The sequence below is a fragment of the Caretta caretta genome, chromosome 1 (genome assembly GCF_965140235.1).
Source record: "Caretta caretta isolate rCarCar2 chromosome 1, rCarCar1.hap1, whole genome shotgun sequence".
Taxonomy (NCBI): Eukaryota; Metazoa; Chordata; order Testudines; family Cheloniidae; genus Caretta; species Caretta caretta.
Window position 1 is genome coordinate 164,699,683 of NC_134206.1, and position 19,185 is coordinate 164,718,867.

The 19,185-nt window shown below is 41.6% G+C and overlaps 1 protein-coding gene across 1 annotated transcript in view; it reads right to left on the bottom strand.

Annotated features, from left to right (window-relative positions):
* Positions 1-3,124: 3,124 nt before the first annotated feature.
* Positions 3,125-19,185, bottom strand: part of CLIC6 (chloride intracellular channel 6) — a 48,482-nt gene continuing 32,421 nt past the window's right edge. The window contains exons 2-6 of the mRNA XM_048867451.2: positions 16,287-16,396; positions 15,616-15,741; positions 13,653-13,759; positions 7,703-7,884; positions 3,125-5,012 (exon numbers count right to left, since the gene is read on the bottom strand). Of these exons, the coding sequence (XP_048723408.2) occupies positions 4,851-5,012; positions 7,703-7,884; positions 13,653-13,759; positions 15,616-15,741; positions 16,287-16,396 (687 nt within the window). The 3' untranslated portion in view covers positions 3,125-4,850. The remainder of the gene's footprint in view (positions 5,013-7,702; positions 7,885-13,652; positions 13,760-15,615; positions 15,742-16,286; positions 16,397-19,185) is intronic.

A 19,185-nucleotide genomic window follows, 5' to 3' on the forward strand; every position in this document is an offset into this window, starting at 1 on the left:
TTTCATTTTTCCTTTAGGCTTTTAGCAAGTGACATTACTGCAGCTTTTTGTTTAAGAAGCAAAATCTAAAAATGTACGGTGCATCGACACTCCAAAAACACCCCCAAGGCAGCGCGTCTCAGAGCCCGAATCAACTGACTCAAGCGTAGACCACTCATGCTATGGAGCTAAAAGTAACAGTGTAGCTGTACCCACTCAGGCTGAAGCTGAGGCACTGACAGATGTAAACAGTGGGTGCCCTAACCACCAGCCTTAGGCAGGAGATAAGTGCCCAGTGCCTAGCAGGAGGCAGCAATGCACATGCTCAGCATATGTTTATACTGTGGCTGGGAGTGTGCTTCCCAGTTCAGCTAGGCAGACAGCCCTAGCTCTGTTTGAGTAGTATGCTAAAAATAGCAGGGAAGCTGGGGTAGCACAGGCTAGCCACCCGACTATGTACCCCGGGGTTCCAGGTGGCTTTGTACTCGGCCAGCTAGCCCAAGCTGCTACCTGGGCTATCCCCAGCTACACTGCTACTTTTAGCTCGAGCAGAGCTAGCTTGTGTCTGTCTCCCCAAGCTGGGAACTGCACTTCCACATGCAGTGTTCACAGGTGTACCCTAAGAACCAGAAACATAGGCATCAAAGAAACATTTACCCTGAAAACTTTGGTGCCAAGTGAGTTTAGGCACCCACAGGATTCAGCAGAAGTTTTGTGGATCGCATTGGAGCCTAAAACTGGAAATCTGGTGCCTGAACAGAAGAGTTAGGTGCCTAAATCTTATGTTTTAAGTGCCTAAGTACCTTTGTGGATCAGAGCCATAAACGTTTTTGCAGATGCTGTAAGAGAAGGGAGGAAGTCATGTGGGGCTTAGTGCTGCTGGGCAAGAAAGAGTGGAGGCAGCACGATCTAAAATGAATAGCGCACCAACCTGATAATCAGGAGATCTGAGTGGTTCTGTCACGGACATGCAGTGTGGTCATGGGCAACACCTTTTGCCTCAGTTTCCCTGGCTGTGCAGCATGTCCATCCACACTTTATTAATTGCAGGATTGGGGCCTGGGACGGTAAGATCTTTGGGGAAGGTGCTGTCTCTTACAGTGCATTTCACAGTGCCTCGTAGAACGGGACCTCCTGGCACAACTTCAGTACAAATCATTTATAACAACAGTAACCAGGGAGTGGGCTGGACCAAACAGGGAGCCGTTTCACCTCTGATTGCAGTGATATTCGGTGCCATCTCAATGAACAGATCCCAGCATATAATCAAAAACAGTAAGAAACACAAAACAAGAACTCTTTTATTTTTACAATTACCCTGTGGCTAAGACTGGGACCACACCTTATCATGTATGTATTGCCAGAGAACTACCCCAGATTCCCCATTAAGTTTGCTCCTGAATAAGTGGTAAGAGTGCTTCTCTGTTGTTAGTTTGGTTTGAGCTTCTACAAGAACACTAGACTATGCAGCACTTATGTCCCATAAATAGGAAAATTAAGCACTGAAAAGGGCAGTTGAATTAAAGTAGGTTAATGGGGGAGGCGGAGTTCCCAGCCTAGGGCATTTCCTATGTGTAGGCTAGTAGGGCACAGCCAGCTGTAGGGAATTTATTAATCCCCCTTGCTAGTGCAGGAGAGAGGTTTATCCCACTGGGAGGTGAATGTAGTTGTGAGAAGATGGATCTCTGAAGGGGACTGGTGCTGAGGTGAGGTCTTGTCTCTCCCTCTGGGATTTGTTTAAAGCAATCCTTTGCTTTGGCTGAAGGAAAAACCTTTTGTTGTTGTTGCAATTGGCTGTTAAAGGAGCAGGGCATATCCATTACGTTTAGTTTTCTGCTGTAGCATGAGGCATGCCCCAATGAGCTGTGTGGAATCCTTTCCTGTCCCAGCTGGCCTGTAACAGAATATGTCTTTCTCCTTCTGCTTTTAAAGCCCATCACAAACGTGAATGCTTCATTTGTTGCAATCTGGTGTATCATTTACATGTATGGGACATAGGATGGTCAATCCTCCAGGATTGTCTTGGAGTGTCCAGGAATTAAAGATTCATCTTTAATTAAAGATAATGTCATGTGATGAAACCTCCAGGAATTCATCCAACCGAAGTTGGCAATCCTAATGGGACAGACAGCTAATTAGAGCTGGTCAAGAACTTTCCATTGTTTGAAAATTAGGTGAAATTATTTTTGCATTTTTTGTGAAAAGTTGTTGCTATTTTTGACCATCATTATACAATATAAACCTTTTTAAAAATTTTAATGAATTTTTTTCAGTTTCCCCCACTTTCTGACCATCCCTGCTTATACTATCATCTAACTATATTTCCTGAAGTCTTTAAATCCCAGTTGTATTCTGTTGCTTCAATAGCACTATATATGAGGCTGAGGTTGGCCCCAATCCTGCAATTTACTGCACCAAGAGAAATTAATTGTAGGATTGGGGCCATAAAACTCTTCCTCCAGGTGGATGGGAGAGGAGCATGGGAATAACAAAAAACAGATTTCAGTCTTATCCAGGGCCAAAGCCCCTCCATCTCAGCAAAATATACTTCAAAATGATGTAGGATTTTAAATATACATTACTTTCTACATATCCAGGGTATGCCCCCTTTGGCTGAAAGGATTGAGACTGCAGGCTCAGGACAGCACAGGGCACAAACTTGAGGGTGGTTTGTGTCTAAATGAGGGCCTCAGGTGACCTCAAGGCAAAAAAAAAAAAAAAAAAAGAAGTAAAGCACGTACAATATTGCTGTACAACAGGCCATATTACATAGTAATGTTGAATTTCATACTGATTAAAGGTGGATAACAGCTGATAGTCTTTATTGACTTAAAAAATGTAGCTAACACAGTAAACCACTGTCAGTTGAATCATGGCTGGGTAGTGTAGTTAAAGTCAGTAATAGCAATATGACACACTTCTGAGCTGAACGACTGGGGATTGAGTCCTGAAATTGGGTCTGTGTGTGCACATCCTTGCACCTGGGTGGGTCTGATTGCAGGACAGGGCCTAAAATGTTCTTCCAGTTCTTAAAGACAAATCAAGGTTTTGTTAAATTTCATCTTTCTCTCTCAAAATCCAGGCTAATGATAGACTGCACATAGTCAGGACACTGGCACTGAAATAAACACAGGATATCATTCAATTTACTTATCAATTTGTGTATTTTCTGTTCAAATTTGTAAGGCATGTGAAAAGATTATATAGAATATATATATATATGTATGTTGGAAAATATAAAGCAGCAGTTAGTAACATTTGGTGAGTGATTGCTCAGCTATCAACCCCAATATTTAAGCTCTGTACTGCAAAACAGGTTAAGTGTCTGTTTTTTCTAAAGAAAATAAAATAAAATTTCAATATTTAACACTTTAAAAATAACTGTGATACAAGATGTGCATCAGAACTAAGTATTTTTATAATTAAACAGTGCAGACAAAGTATACCTGAAATATACAATCAAGTACAAATTGTAAGAAAAGTAGATGTCTGCTTGATACGGAATAGGTTGTCTATTCTAAAATAGAGGGGGTTTCTTACTTAGGTATTATATTAGACACTTAGATATGAAATAGATCAATCTAGTATGCATAGATCTACTGCATCTTTAGATACACATAACCCTATCAAAAATATATTGTGCAAAAGCATCAGAGACTGACTCCCTGGTGACTGTAGGGATAACGCAGCTTTGGTAGCTGGGCTGGAGCTCTTGCTCCCAGGCAAGTGCAGGGGCTGTGGTTTGCACAGGTTGTGCTTCTGAGGGCTGTACCAGCAGAAAGCAGCCTCTGTGGCTATAGCCCATTCATGTTCCATGGACCTCCGATGGTACGTTCCCTGTTCCAAGGGAATGGGGTATTCTCACTGGTTCTGGTTGTACAGCACATTCCGCAGTTCAGTCAGGAACAAGGAAAGGGCTACCTCCTAAATAGCCCTCCTGCCCCCATATTCATTGCTTTCCAATACCAAGTAGAAGTCGAGGAGGGGGCCTCAGTTCAGTAATCTGGGGCAGAGAGGTTTTCCATTTCCTCTCCCAGTGCAGGGGGCAGGACCCCTCTCTTTTCACTTATACCAAGTAACTTTATTGCATAGTCCACAGGTCAGCTGCAATATTTGTTCCTCTCCTCTAGGGCTGGAGGAAGTCCCATGGGTTGTGCAGATCTTAGAGAGACGAGGGCTAGACATATACAGAATAGGGACTTGTGCAGTGTGAAGCAGGGCTTTTGTTGAGCTGATCCACAGCTCCCGGGAATATAGAGTTGTTGCTTTTGAAAGAGGGAGTTGGTTACACATCAAACCTGATCTTTCTTCTGGATAAACCAGCCTGCTGTGCAGCCAACAGCAATTGTGCGGTCTTCCCAGATTTATGCAGCCCAGAAGGTCACAGATACTTTTGGTTAGCTATATCTTGAGAGAAAAATGTTCCTCTGCCTCTCAGACAGATCTCTAAGTCAACTGTCAGTTTTGACAGGAGTGCTGAAATAAACTGAGAAATTAGGGGCAGTAATAATCACACTAAATGTGTAAGAAGCAGGGAATTTTAGTATCAAAATTCAATATTTTTACTAAGAGTAACCAGCCAAATTGTAATAATTGTGTGCCAAGCCCATTACCGTAATTTCAACGAATGTTTGAATTTTGATCTGAAACCTTTAACTCAGAATGTGTAATACGTGTGTGTGTGTACACACAAATAAGCAGACATACATACATATAATTTAAGGGTGAGCTTAATATAACGCAAGAAAAGAAAGAAGAACTGGCCAGTCACAGAACTTAAAATTATGCTGCATAATGTACTCTGTATTTATCTTGGTTTGTTCCCATCCAGCTCTCCGAAGAAATGTAGACTAGAGAGATCTTTTAATCCATCACTTCATTCTTTTTGCAACATCCAAATATGCAAACTCAATTTCTCGATCAGCAGGACAAGTATTTGTGAATTCATCTCTCGCATAAGCACTGTTCAAATATCTCCAGATCCCAGTCATTTCAGGTGGAAACTCAAAATTCCTATATTTTTTTGCCACAACCTTAAAAAAATAAAAAATAAAAGAGACTGCTAGAGGCATGAGCTGTGTAAACAAAGTGCACACAATGCTTGTAATCAATAGGTTTCTTCCATTCTTCTGTCTTAGCAATCCATTTCTGACGTTTTAAATTTTGAAAAAAGACAAAGAGGAGAAAGATATCAGATGTGGGGGAGGTGAGCTGGTTAGATAGAGAGGGACTGTCAAGTAGTTTAAGCTCAAAATGTAGGTTTTGGGATGAAAAGATTTTACAAAACCAAATAACTGAGAGTTTCAATGCTACTTAAGGACTTCAGTTGCCCATTTCCCATACATTTCTACCTGCATACCCAAATTCCATAGGTGGATTTGAAAAGTCCACCGAATATGAAGAGAAATCTTTTAATAGATGTTTGGTTGATATTTTAAAGCAAACATCTTATTTGGAACATACACAACTTGTGACACATTCCAGTTTTAATTAATACTTACTTCACATACTGAAACTTGAGATAAAAGATATTAGGGGAATATACCCTACCAGAGGTGATCTAAAAACCAAAATGGGAGCCAAATTTTGAATAAAACATGCACTTGCGTACTCACAAATGACGTGTCAACTGTACCTTCTCCCTTACTGAAAAACTTTGCCCAGTCAGGTAAAAGCGCAACTCCTGCACCTCTGGGTCCTGCTAACTGACATAGCAGTCAACCTGCATGGTCTTAGGCACTGACAGAAAAGATCACTACAGAGAGAGTTCATTGACTGTGAGAAGTACCGAAAAACTCACACGTCAAATTTCAGCCCCAAATTTATGAGGGAATAATGAAAGAGTGAAAAATGTTCTGAATCAGTCCATATATGGCAATTGGGTGGGTACAGTCCCCCTGAGGGAAGCGAGCTGACTTAGGAAGGCATGTAAGGCTAAAATGTCATTATGTGTGTGAGAGTTTGGGGAATCTGTCTGTTTTATGGATTTCATTTTGTTTTATGAAGGGGTGCGTAAGCGATTGGGGAGACTTGAAGGATCAGCAATGGTTCTGGGCCTAGGGCCATTGGACCTCAGAGTTCCACAGCCCAAGAAGAGATACTAGGCACATACTCTGTACCCTAGGAGAGGCTGGATGCTGCTCCGGCCCAGTAGACTAGGAAGCAGTTGGGATCCAGCAGTGGAGTCCAATAAAGCAGCCCGGGCCTGAATGCACAAAAGGCATTAGTCAGGGGTGAGGGCAGAGGAGGACCTCCCTCATAACTTTTAGCCCAATGGTTAGGATACTCACTTGGGATAAGGGAGACCCCTCACCTCAGGGGGAAAAGTGATTTGAACAGGGATCTGCTACCTCTCAGGAGAGTGCTCTAACCATTGGGCTATGAAATATTGTGATGTAGGGTGTCCCTCAATCTCGCCTACTGAAGCTGTTGCACAGTGGATAAATAATGAAACTCTCACTGGACCAGGGGGTGCAGATCCTAGGTCTCCCACATCCTCAGTAAGTCTGCTAACCACCAGGCTATGCTCATGCTCGTACTCTCGAGTGAGCGAGAGAGCATATGTACTTTTTCAGGTCCCACAGGTGAGTTAAACAACCAAACACATGTCTTCCCCTGGTTTATGAATCACTCTGGGGCATAGGCAGAAACTAGGCATCCAGATGCCCACAGGGAGGCAACAGCGTGCATGCTTAGAGACAGAAACATAGATTTATAGATATTAAGGTCAGAAGGGACCATTATGATCATCTAGTCTGACCTCCTGCACAATGCAGGCCACAGAATCTCACCCACCCACTCCTGCAATAAACCTCTCACCTATGTCTGAGCTATTGAAGTCCTCAAATTATGGTTTAAAAACTTCAAGGTGCAGAGAATCCTCCAGCAAGTGACCTGTGCCCCATGCTACAGAGGAAGGTGAAAAACCCCCAGGGCCTCTTCCAATCTGCCCTGGAGGAAAATTCCTTCCTGACCCCAAATATGGCGATCAGCTGAACCCTGAGCATATGGGCAAGATTCACCAACCAGATACCCAGGAAAGAATTCTCTGTAGTAACTCAGCTCTCACCCCATCTAACATCCCATCACAGGCCATTGGGCCTATTTACCATGAAACATAGGTGCCTAAGGAACTTTTACCGCAAAAACCTAGGCGTCAAGCAAGTTTAGGCACTTACAGGGTTTCAGTGTGACTTTTATGATGACACAGTGGTCCCGAAACTGGAACTAAGACACACAAAATAAGGACTTAGGCTCCTAACTCCTTTTGTGCATCCAGGCCCTTGTGTCCAACCACAAGGAGAATCTCAGCGATGGTCATAACAATGTGACTGTAGCCAAGGCAGTAATGCTATCTTGGAATCCATAAGCCTCCACAGCTGCCTAATGTGAGAGGCTGCAGAGCGTCTATCTGCTAGCAGCAGTACTCTTAGCTAAATTATTTATTTTTAGCTAGGCCATCTAACAAGTGTGGAATCCAGACATTAGGAATTACATTGTCAGATAAAAAATGGAACTAGGTCATTTTGCTGTTGTTTGGGTACCCCCAAAGGATGTTAGACATGCTAGGCTAAATTTTACTCTGACTCCATTCTCACCCTGGGTTGAGATAGCATTTGTGAGTCTGTTTCAGTAAAGATGTGTCAATTTTTGTGTCATTTTTAAATGCACTTGTGCATCAGTGTTGCCAGTCTTTGCACATCATGAAAGAGAAAATCCAAACCTTAATGATGTGGAGCTTGGGTAAGAGGTTGCAGTCTGCTAAGGTGAGCTCATCTCCATCCAGGAATTTTCTGCTGGAAACAGTGATGTCTTCAGTGCTATAGGCATCAATTTCATCAGGCAAGGGGGTATTTAAATAGTTATCCAGCCTCCTTAGAGCCTTAAGTAAGGATTTTTCCAAATCTACATTCAGAAAAATAGACATTAGAGAAAAGTGAACTGAGTTCTCTCTAAAAGTAGAAGAATCCCAGGAGATCAGATATTTCCAAACACTAAGCCCACTCACACTGAGGCTCTCCCATGCCAACCCCAGTGCATAGGAAAAACTCTGTCATATTCCAAAAGCTGCCCCTTATCCTAATTCAAATCCCTCCTGAGAACTACCTGTGCTATGATGGTTATAAAACATTTCCATCTGACATCAGTTAGCTGTGATTTCTGTTTTTTTTCTAATCTGTTCAGTTTATTATTACCCCATTCTCTGAAACCATCCATACTGTTTATCTGTTTCCGCCATCAATTGAATCCTATCCGAAATGTAGGCCTAGTCCAGACCATAAAAGGTTTGCCAGTATAGCTATACTGGTATAGTCAATAGTCACACTGACAAACCATCCTACTGTAGATGCAGCTCCTGTTGGCATGACAGAAGAGTGCTTTTGCTGGTATAGTTCACACTGGTCCTCAAGCAAAATAAGCTGTATCAATAAAAGCACTTTTATGCTGGTTTAACTGTATCTACACTAGGGATTTTGCTGGGATAGAAATGTCATTAAAAATCACCTCCCCCATAACCAGTAATACTCTAGAGGCAAATGTTTTAAGTGTGTACCTGTCCATAGAGCTCTCTGGGATATAATGTTTGTTAAGTATAGCTGCCGTATCTTTACCATCTCTGTCACAATGGGGCTCTGATCCTTTACTGGGCTTGCTAAATGCTAATGTAATAAGGGAATAACAAAAGTGCTAGTGAGGTCAATTGACACAGAATTGCCAAAATCAGGTTTGGTGTAGCTAAACTTAATGGATTTACATTAAAGATGAATTCAGTTCTGTGATTCCTGCTGATGTTTATTTACCTTTACCCCCATTTAAAAAGGTGTATTTATTAAAAAAAAACAAAAAAACAAACAACCCCAACACACCCTTCAAACCCCCTGAAACATACTTTAACATAAAAGTACATCACTTCAAAGGATTAGATTAGTGCAATTTAAAAAACAAAGTTTGCCCTTTTCTTTCTTAGAGTGGTGGATGGGGGTGGAGAATGTCTGTCTGCAAATCAAACAAAAACTGTTCTCTTTTTTCTTTCTTTAGAAGAATGGTAAAACCAATTGAGTTGAAATGGTTTACAAAATATCCTTCTTGACACGTTTATGCCAAATTTCAGCATTAAGGGTAGGGCTGATTGAGAATATTCAATCAAAACAGTTTTTGACAGAAAATTGGGTTTGCAACTAACAATTTTTTTTTGTGAAAAGTGTTTTCTTTCTGTGAAAAAGTTTGGTTTTTCATCGAAAAACCAAACACCTGAAAATCTAAATATTTCAGCCAAAACCAAAGATTTTGATTTGAAAATGCTGCCATGGTGCCTCATGAGAGCTGTAATTTAGGTATGTCTACACTGCAATTAAAAACCCATGGCTGACCCATGCCAGCTGACTCAGGTTTGTGGGACTGGGGCTAATGGGCTGTTTAATTGCTGTGTGCATGTTTGGGCTTGGGCTGCAGCTCTCAGACCCTTCAGCTCGGGCTCCAACTGGAGCCCAAATGTCTACATCACAATTAAACAGCTCCTTCGCCTGAGCCCCACGAGCCCAAATCAGCTGGCATGGACCAGTAATGGCATGGGTTTTTAATTGCAGTGCCGACATACCTTTAGTTGACTCATGTCTCCATTCTCCTCTATGAACCGGGCTACCCAGGCAGACTACATCTCCAATAACAGAATATGGGCAAGAGTTCCCCTTAATTCCCTTCTCTCTCCCAGAGGGAAGACCACAGTGCATCAAGGGAAATGTAATATGACCAGGGAGCCCAGTCTCTAGAGGAGCAAGGGGTCATGAAGCACCTGAAATACAAATCTTATGAAGCACTAGGGCAGCATTTCCAAAAACTGTACTCTTTCAGTTTTTGGCCCAATTATTTTGGTATTTGAATTTTTGCTAAAGATCACAATTTTCCTGTCGGGGGGAAAAAATACTTTTCAACCAGCTCTAAAAAAGGGTGAAAATTCCCTAAGTGCAGACAGACAGGTACAAGTACAAAGCATTCCACACCACTCAAGCCCCCATGTCAGCATACTGGGACATTAAGGATAGAGATGGTTCTACTGGAAGGTGTTAATGGCTGACATCAAGTGAATCTTTGACCCACAGACATTTACAGGCCTAGATAAAGCTAATGGGGTATGCTAAGCACCTTTATTTCAGGCAGAGCAACTAAGCCCCTTTATGCAGTTATACAGCTGAAAACAACAGAAGCCACAGTTCAAGGTAATGGGACACATGGTAAGGCCTGATCAGAAGCTAAGACTTGTGCTTTTAAGGGTTCTATGATTTCAGATGCAGGGTCTTGGGGATTGGCTGTAGCTGTGTGTATGTCAGAGGCAGAAATGCCTGGAGAAAGCTAGGGGACAGTGAGAAAAGCAGTTGTGAGCATGGCCCTGAAAAGGAGCAAAAACAGAACCCTTTGGGGCACATAACTGACTAGAGAGACAGACTTGGAAACTGTGAGCAAGGAAACTGCCTGATGTTGGTTGTTTCTATTGTGTTCGAGGAAACAGGACTCTGTACATTCTTTGTAAATAAACAGAATTGCACCAAAGAAATGCCTGCTTTGTATCACCCATTTTTCCTCCTAACAGAAACAATCCAGCAAGGCCCTGAATATTGGAGAACAGCTCAGAGCAACAGAGAGATGGTAGCGGGCACCTTCACACTGTGTGTGCCCTGGATAATGGGTGGTGGGCTCCTCACCACCTGGCAGAAGAAGGGAGGTGTTGAAGGAAGGTTCAGCCACTGGACTCTTGCTTATACGAATGCAGTAGCTGGATAAACAGGAGCTATGAATTATGGATGTGGCAGTGTAGCCCCTCAGCAATGCTGGTAGGCTGAAAAAGGTGAATTCCAACCCTTGCTTGGTTTCCTACTTAAAGCTTATTGATTTCAGTTTTGTGAAGGGAGAGGAGAGGGGATTTCACCCACAGTGAATGTAGATGGCTGGTCCAGAGAGTGAGGAATTTCTGTCAAATTCTCATCTATCTCTAGGCCAGGAAACCATGATGACCATTTGTAGAATTATGTACCATAATTCCATAATCTTGGGAAAAAAATTAATTATTTGATTTAAAAAACTGCACTGGAATGAAAATTCCCACATTTTGGAGCTAGTCAAATTGTTTCAGAGAAATCCTAGAAAAGTCATTACTACACAAAAAGTACTATTCCAAATTAATTCTCTTAGCTATTTCAATTTCACTGTCAAAAAAATTAGACTATATTATACTTATATATAACAAGGAGTCCGGTGGCATCTTAAAGACTAACAGATTTATTTGAGCATAAGCTTTCGTGGGTAAAACCCCACTTCTTCAGATGCATGGAGTGAAAATTACAGATGTAGACATAAATATACTGGTACACGAAGAGAAGAGCACTCTTACAGCAGGATTATCTGGCTATTTGGACTCTCTCCTCAGACCCTCTGCTTGAGACACCACCGACTTTCTGAGGAAACTACAATGCATTGGTGATCTTCCTGAAAACACCATCCTGGCCACCATGGATGTAGAAGCTCTTTATACCAATATTCCACATGAGGATGGAGTACAAGCTGTCAGGAACAGTATCCCTGATGAGGCCATGGCACACCTGGTGAATGAGCTTTGTGACTTTGTCCTCACCCACAACCATTTCAGATTTGGGGATGACTTATACCTTCAAGTCAGTGGCACTGCTATGGGTACCCGCATGGCTCCACAGTATGCCAACATTTTTATGGCTGACTTAGAACAACGCTTCCTCAGCTCTCATCCCCTAGTGCTCCTCCTCTATTTGTGCTACATTGATGACATCTTCATCATATGGATGCACAGGAAGGAGGCCCTTGAAGAATTCCATCTGGATTTCAACAGTTTTCACCCCACCATCCACCTTAGCCTGGACCAGTCCACACAAGAGATCCACTTCCTGGACACTACAGTGCAAATAAGTGATGGTCACATAAACACCACCCTATACCGGAAACCTACTGACCGCTATACTTACCTACATGCCTCCAGCTTCCATCCAGGACACATCACACGATCCATTGTCTACAGCCAAGCCCTAAGATACAACCGATTTGCTCCAATCCCTCAGCCAGAGACAAACACCTACAAGGTCTTTATCAAGCATTCTTAAAACTACAATACCCACCTGGGGAAGTGAGGAAACAGATTGATAGAGCAAGACGGGTACCCAGAAATCGCCTACTACAAAACAGGCCTAACAAGGAAAATAACAGAACACCACTGGCCATCACGTACAGCCCCCAGCTAAAACCTCTGCAGCACATTATCCACGATCTACAACTTATCCTGGAAAACGATCCCTCACTCTCCCAGATCTTGGGAGACAGGCCAGTCCTTGCTTACAGACAGGCCCCTAACCTGAAGCAAATACTCACCAGCAACTACACACCACAGAAACACTAACCCAGGAACCAATCCCTGTAGCAAACCTCGTTGCCTACTCTGTCCCCATATCTACTCTGGCGACACCATCAGAGGACCAAACCACATCAGCCACACCATCAGAGGCTCATTCACCTGGAAGTCTACTAATGTTATATATGCCATTATGTGCCAGCAATGCCCCTCTGCCATGTACATTGGCCAAACCGGACAGTCCCTACGTAAAAGAATAAATGGACACAAATCGGACATCAGGAATGGTAACATACAAAAGCCAATAGGAGAACACTTCAATCTTTCTGGACATTCTATAACAGATTTGAAAGTAGCTATACTTGAACAAAAAAACTTCAGAAACAGACTTCAAAGAGAAACAGCAGAACTAAAATTCATTTGCAAATTTAACACCATGAATTTGGGCTTGAATAGGGACTGGGAGTGGCTGGCTCATTACAAAAGCAGCTTTGCCTCTCCTGGAATTGACACTTCCTCATCTATTATTGAGAGTGGACTATATCCACCCTGATTGAATTGGCCCTGTCAACACTGGCTCTCCACTTGTGAGGTAACTCCCTTCTCTTCATGTGCCAGTATATTTATGTCTGCATCTGTAACTTTCACTCCATGCATCTGAAGAAGTGGGGTTTTTACCCACAAAAGCTTATGCTCAAATAAATCTGTTAGTCTTTAAGGTGCCACTGGACTCCTTGTTGTTTTTGTGGATACACACTAACATGGCTACCCCCTGATACTTGATACTTATATATACTTACTTAGTATGTTCATTTCATTAAATTTATACCCCTTCTTTTAAAGTTGAAGAAAAAAGCATTTGCTTTTTTGTATTCTATTCATAGGTCTGATCCTGCAAATTCTTAGGCACATGCCTAGCTTTTTGGACATGTGTAGTTTTATTTAAGTCAGTGGAACTACTCACCTTCAGCAAGTTAAGCATTTGCACGATCAGGGCCTTAAATACTATTCAGCCAAGCCATTGCGGTATGGTGAAGTTTGTTGACAAAAACAACAAGCTACTAATTCTTCCTTTCACCATAGTGCATATGTGTTGGCCTTTCTCTTGAACAGATTACCCTCCTCAGGATCTGCACCTTTCCAAAGCTTTCATGTCCTGGAAAGCCATAGATAGCTTTTGCTTAGAATGAGTCCTTAGTGCAAATACAGATTGAAAGTTCGTGCAAAACTTTATGCTGTAATTATGTAACTTCCACTCATTCAAGTTATCAACGATAATGATGTAGAGATTGCAGGTTCTTACTTTCATTAGCATCTTTTCTTGTGTTCTTTATGAAAGCAGAGAATTTTGCAAACACATCATTTCCTGCAGAATTAGATTCGGGGTGCTTTGGCCCAAGTTTGGGGTACCTGAGGAATTAAAAATACAAGGATGTCATATAACTAGCAGGTTCTTTTCTGACATTCAGCTACTCCTGTATTATATGAACAGCAGTTTATTCCACCCCATTGCGAACAAAGTATGGCTAAGTATTTTTCATAGGAAACATTCCTAAAATGGAAACCACTTAGACCATACAAAATATATACTGTGTCAAATGTTTTTCAATTACTCCTAGTATCCAGAAGTTTAATTCTATTTCTTGCCATAATTACTCATCACTTTCATCATTTTACAACTTGAAGAAAATGAGGGAAATCTCAAAGCACAAATATAGAGAAATAGTAGGTTACTATAATGGTATGGAGGTCCTTGCATGAGCCCTCTGCACTAGAGTGAATTTTACTCTTTGAGAATTACTGTAGTGACATCATCAGCATTCCCAACTTCAAGAGATCAAAAATGGTGAGTCAGACCCTCAAAAATCATGAGATTTTTATTTTTTTTTAAAGATAATATTGTGGTGTTTTAGGTCAGAATCTTGATTTTTGAACTCCCCCTTGCTCTTTGCAAGGGTATGTGCATGTGACAATTAGCATTGCTCACTCTCCCACAAGTACTGGAGATGGTGATTTTGGCCCGTGCTGCAGAAGCTCTCACCTCCACATCTGTCCATCTCCTGCCCAACAATTAATCCTGTCACCCAATCTTCCATCAGTTCTGTCCCCACCCAACCCCCCTCAATTCAGCCCCCCTCAGTTCAGTCCCCCAATCCCCATCATCAGCCCATCAGTTCAGTCCTCATTGACCCCCACTACACTCAGTTCGCTCTCCCAGCATTTACCACATCTGCTCAGAACCTACCATCGATACACCCACACACACAATCAGCGCTCCCCCTACACACACACACTCCAACCCCCCTGCAACCTCCAGGCAGTATTTCAGCCCTACCAGCCTTACCTCTGCTCCTCTTAAGGTTCTTCTCCTTCCCCATGCCTAAGGTGGGCTGCAGTGGAGTCCCCTCTCCTATTTCCCAATCTGGCAGCAGGAGCCAGGCTTAATTTTACTTACAAATTGCATCTCTCACTATCAATTTGCGAGAGTTGGCATGTCTGCATCATTGCGGGATATAATCAGTTGATTAGTGCCATAAAGGACAGCTCCTATTGACTTAAATCGGCACTGGAGTCTTTTAATTGATTTCAATAGGTGTTGGCTCAGACCCTTTATTAACTCTAGGGAGTTGCTATTTTTGCCATCTCTTTGAAAAGGAAATTTTGATACTGAAATTGCAGACAGTTATTGCACGTTACACAAAGCAAATTAGTAGTTAATCTCCATTGCATGGATGATAAAACTTAATAATTTCTGATGACTTGCCCTTAACTAACAGCACATGCAGAGAGCCAGATCCTTGGTCAATGGACCTGTGCTAGTTAACACCAACTGAGGATTTGGCCCAGAGGAAATACTGCTGGAAGAGCAAATTTAAATAGAGATTTTTTTAACACTGAAAATGTTTCTTTAATTTACAATAATTGTATCAAAACCTGTGAGGTGCTGAACACTGTCAATTCCCATTTACTTCAGTCATTCGGAGTCTAGCAATCAGCATCTAACACTCACGAGCTCACAGGAACAACACCATTATGCTAGGTCTCACTACTGCTTCCATCGGAGTCAACCGCAACGCTCATTGAGTTCAATTGGAGCAGAATCAGTATTTCTAAATCTAATATATTTCATACATATTTTTTAAGGCAAGAAAGTAACCAAGGACTTGATCCTGCTGTCACTGAAACCAGTGGGAATTTTGTCAGGGAGTGCAGTGAAGGCACTTTGAAGGACTAAAAGCAAAACATGACACGCAAGAGCACAGTACCTTGGTGGTGTTAATTTTTCCTCTAGGAACTCCTCGATTTTATTGACATCAGTTTTCACTTCACCATCAAAAGTCATAAAGGGAGGGTTTGTTCCTGGCGCTAGATTCTGTAAGTCTGCAGGTTTTCTAAAAGGGTACAAACACCTTGGGTAAGTAGCTATGTGAGAGACATGCAGTAGTAGTAGTAGTAATCTGTTCCACTTTTGCAATAGTATACTGGTATTATGTAAAGCAAATAAAATAGTTTAAATTATCCTTGCAATTACTGAGTAGCCTTGGACAAATCACTTCCCCTTTTCTATCTCAGCTTACCTTTCTGTAAAGGTAAGACATAATCTCCTGCCTCATAGAGATGTTGTGAGCATTCATTAGTATTAATTAATTAATATCTGTTCCATGCATTGACCATATAGAACCTGAGTCTCCTCTCACTTACACCTATTTTACACCATGTTAACCCCATCAATTTCAGTGGAATTATTACTGTTTTACATCAGTTTAAATCAGATAATAATCAGGCCTATAAAGAGCTATGAAAATACCAATTAGCTGTATAAATGAGGTCTGTCAGTTTGCATGTGTATTTCAAAGTTACCACAAGCAATACATTCTTTAAAAGAATCATTTTGGTAATTTTCTTCTGAAAATGAAAATATATACTGTAATCTTACCTTTTCAAGTCTACAGTTGTTACATTAAATATAACACCTTTTAGCCACAGAATCATAAAGAGACGCTGAGAAAATGGGCAATTTCCAATGCTTTCCCCATCACTACCAGCCTACAATGAAAAACAATAAAATATGCTTTTAGCAAAACTATTTTTATAATGGCAAAGTCAGTCAGCTGTCTGCTGTTTAAAGGATATGGACAAAATTGAGATCTGGTGAAAGCAGGGTGCAACTCACTGTAATCATTTATAATGAAATAGTTTTATACAACGTTTCTTTATATACTCCTCCAAACACGTGTAATGTCTCCTTAGAAATGGATGTTCTAAAATGGTTTGTTTAGTGTATAACTAATGTTTTTATAAACTAGTGAACAAAATTCAAATCATAGCATTACTTGAAAAGAAAGATTCCATATTAACATAAATCTCTCTAAATAATTATATGTATTCTTAACATGTTTGTACCAGTTATGACTTCTGGAAACACCAGTCCGAAAAGATGTAGCAAAATATATTACGTCACAAATTGAGATGTAGTGCCAAGAGCAGTTAGGAGGCTAAATCAGATAAATCTCTTGTGCGTCCTGTGCTTGCAATGCTCATCACAACAGTCAGAGTAGTGCAGGCACCATGCTTCCGTCAGAGACGGTGGACAGCGAGAAGGGTCGTGCAGGTCCATGGGATTTTTCTTTTTTTAAAACGGCATGCAAATTGTGGGATAGAAATGAAAGTATGGGAGGGAGAAAGTTGCATGCTGCGAAGTTGACCATTTGCTCCCAGTCAGCTCTGTGTGATCTGTTTCTGCCTCACCATGCGTTGCAAAGACTTCCCAAAGATAGAGTACTGGATGGCGGCAAGTTGCACCTGCTCATGGTGCACTGCACTGTGAACCAACACAAGCGCTCCTGGTGAGTATGAGCAGTGCCGATGAAAGAAGCAAAGTATGTAGGTGCACAAGCAATATACTAACTGTGGTGGCCTTATTCCAATGTAATTTGTGGTGGCAAAAGTTTGTAGTGTAGTTATGCCCTCTGCCTTTCCTTATACCCGTGTACCCCTTTCAGGAGTCTGATTTGTCCTGTGCGTCCTCAAGTTTCACTTCACTTAAAAACTACTTGCTTTCAACAATCAGACATAAAAATACAAAAGTGTCACAGCCCACTATTACTGAAAACCTGTTTACTTTCTCATTTTACCATATACTGTACTTATAAAATAAATCAATTGGAATATATTGTACTTACATTTCAGAGTATATAAACAAGTTATTGTCTGCATGAAATTCTAGTTTGTACAGACTTTGCTAGTGCTTTTTATGTAACCTGTTGTAAAACTAGGCAAATATCTAGATGAGTTGATGTACCCCCTAGAAGACCTCTCCGTACCCCCTGGGTTACACGTACCCCTGGTTAAGAACCACTGCTTTATACTGCTTTGGCCTTTGATCTTCAGATTCAGGAAACAAATAATCTTCAGGGCCGAGCTTCAAAAGGCTAGTTTTTTGCATAACTAGAGCAGGTTACATTTGTATTTACCTCCCGCTAGAGATTCCCTCTTAACTCTGTCATTCTTGTCTGGCCCACTGTTCAGTATAGTTCTTTGAAGCTTATAACACTTTCCAAGGTTTACACTGGACACATCTCCTCCCTAGAAAAGTTATGTACAATCTCACAATAATACATAAACTTTGCATTTTTAATACAATAGACTCCATGCCTGTCACATGAGGGTTTTACAAAAACAAGATAGGAGTTACTGGCACACCTAACTTCTTGACTTCATTATGCTCCATTGCTAGGATGCATCAACAGTAATAAAGGCTATGATTATCAAGCTGATAAACACCACCATAATATCACAGAGAATTTTGTTTGGAAGCATTAGTTAAATCAGATATAAATATTGTAGTACAAAGTTATACATCAGCCCAAGCTCTTGTTTTCAAGTTCTGGCTGAAGAAGGGTGCTATTGTATAACAGAGCTGGGGATGCCTATCTGCCCACCCAGGCTGCTTTTAATTTCACCAGCTCAAGTGAGCAGTCTGCCATGACTTACCAAAGTAAGGACAAAACACAGGCGTCAGCTTCCTCATTTCCCCAGGGGTGCTTGACCCCTCTCTGAACCCCAGGCCCTACCTCCACTTAACTCCTTCCCCCAAGGCCCCACCTTGCCTCGCCTCTTCCCACCCCCGCTCTGCCTCTTTCCACCCCATTCCATCCCCTCCCCTGAGTGCCCTGCCCTCACTCCTTCCCCTCCCCACCTCACCTCCTGCATGCCACTGAACAGCTGATCCCTCGTGGGCAGGAGGTGCTGGGAGAGAGAGGGAGGAGCTGTTTGGCAGGGCTACCGGTAGGTGGAGCACCCACGGAGTCGGCGCCTAAGGGACAAAACACTATTTTCTATAAAAAACTGATGGGACCAGCCCTGAAAACAGGGATATGCCTGTCTTTAGGGACACATGTTTACCCTATTTATTTATTAAAAAAAACCCAGATAGTACAGAGGGAGGTGTGAGAATGGTGAACAAGTCAGTTAATTTTTATTTTATTTGGGGATGGTGGGACACCACACCTGTCCCTGCTACTAAATAATGATCAATGGTGGCATTTCAAAATGAAATGAAAATGAAAATGGAATTCTAGAGTTTTACGAATAGTGCGGAAAAGTAAGGTACAAAGGCTTTTAAACTCATCAAAAGCAGATGTATATTTATGACAAAGGAATTTGATTTATACAGAATAAAAAATAATTAAAAATAATCTCAAATGATAGTAAATTGTTGCATCTTGAGGAAACAAGGGGCATCTCCCCTGAAAAGCAAAACATATATCCATTCTTTCCAAACAAACTGACATTCACACTGTGTTCACTAGGGCTTTGATAGCAAAAGAAATCCC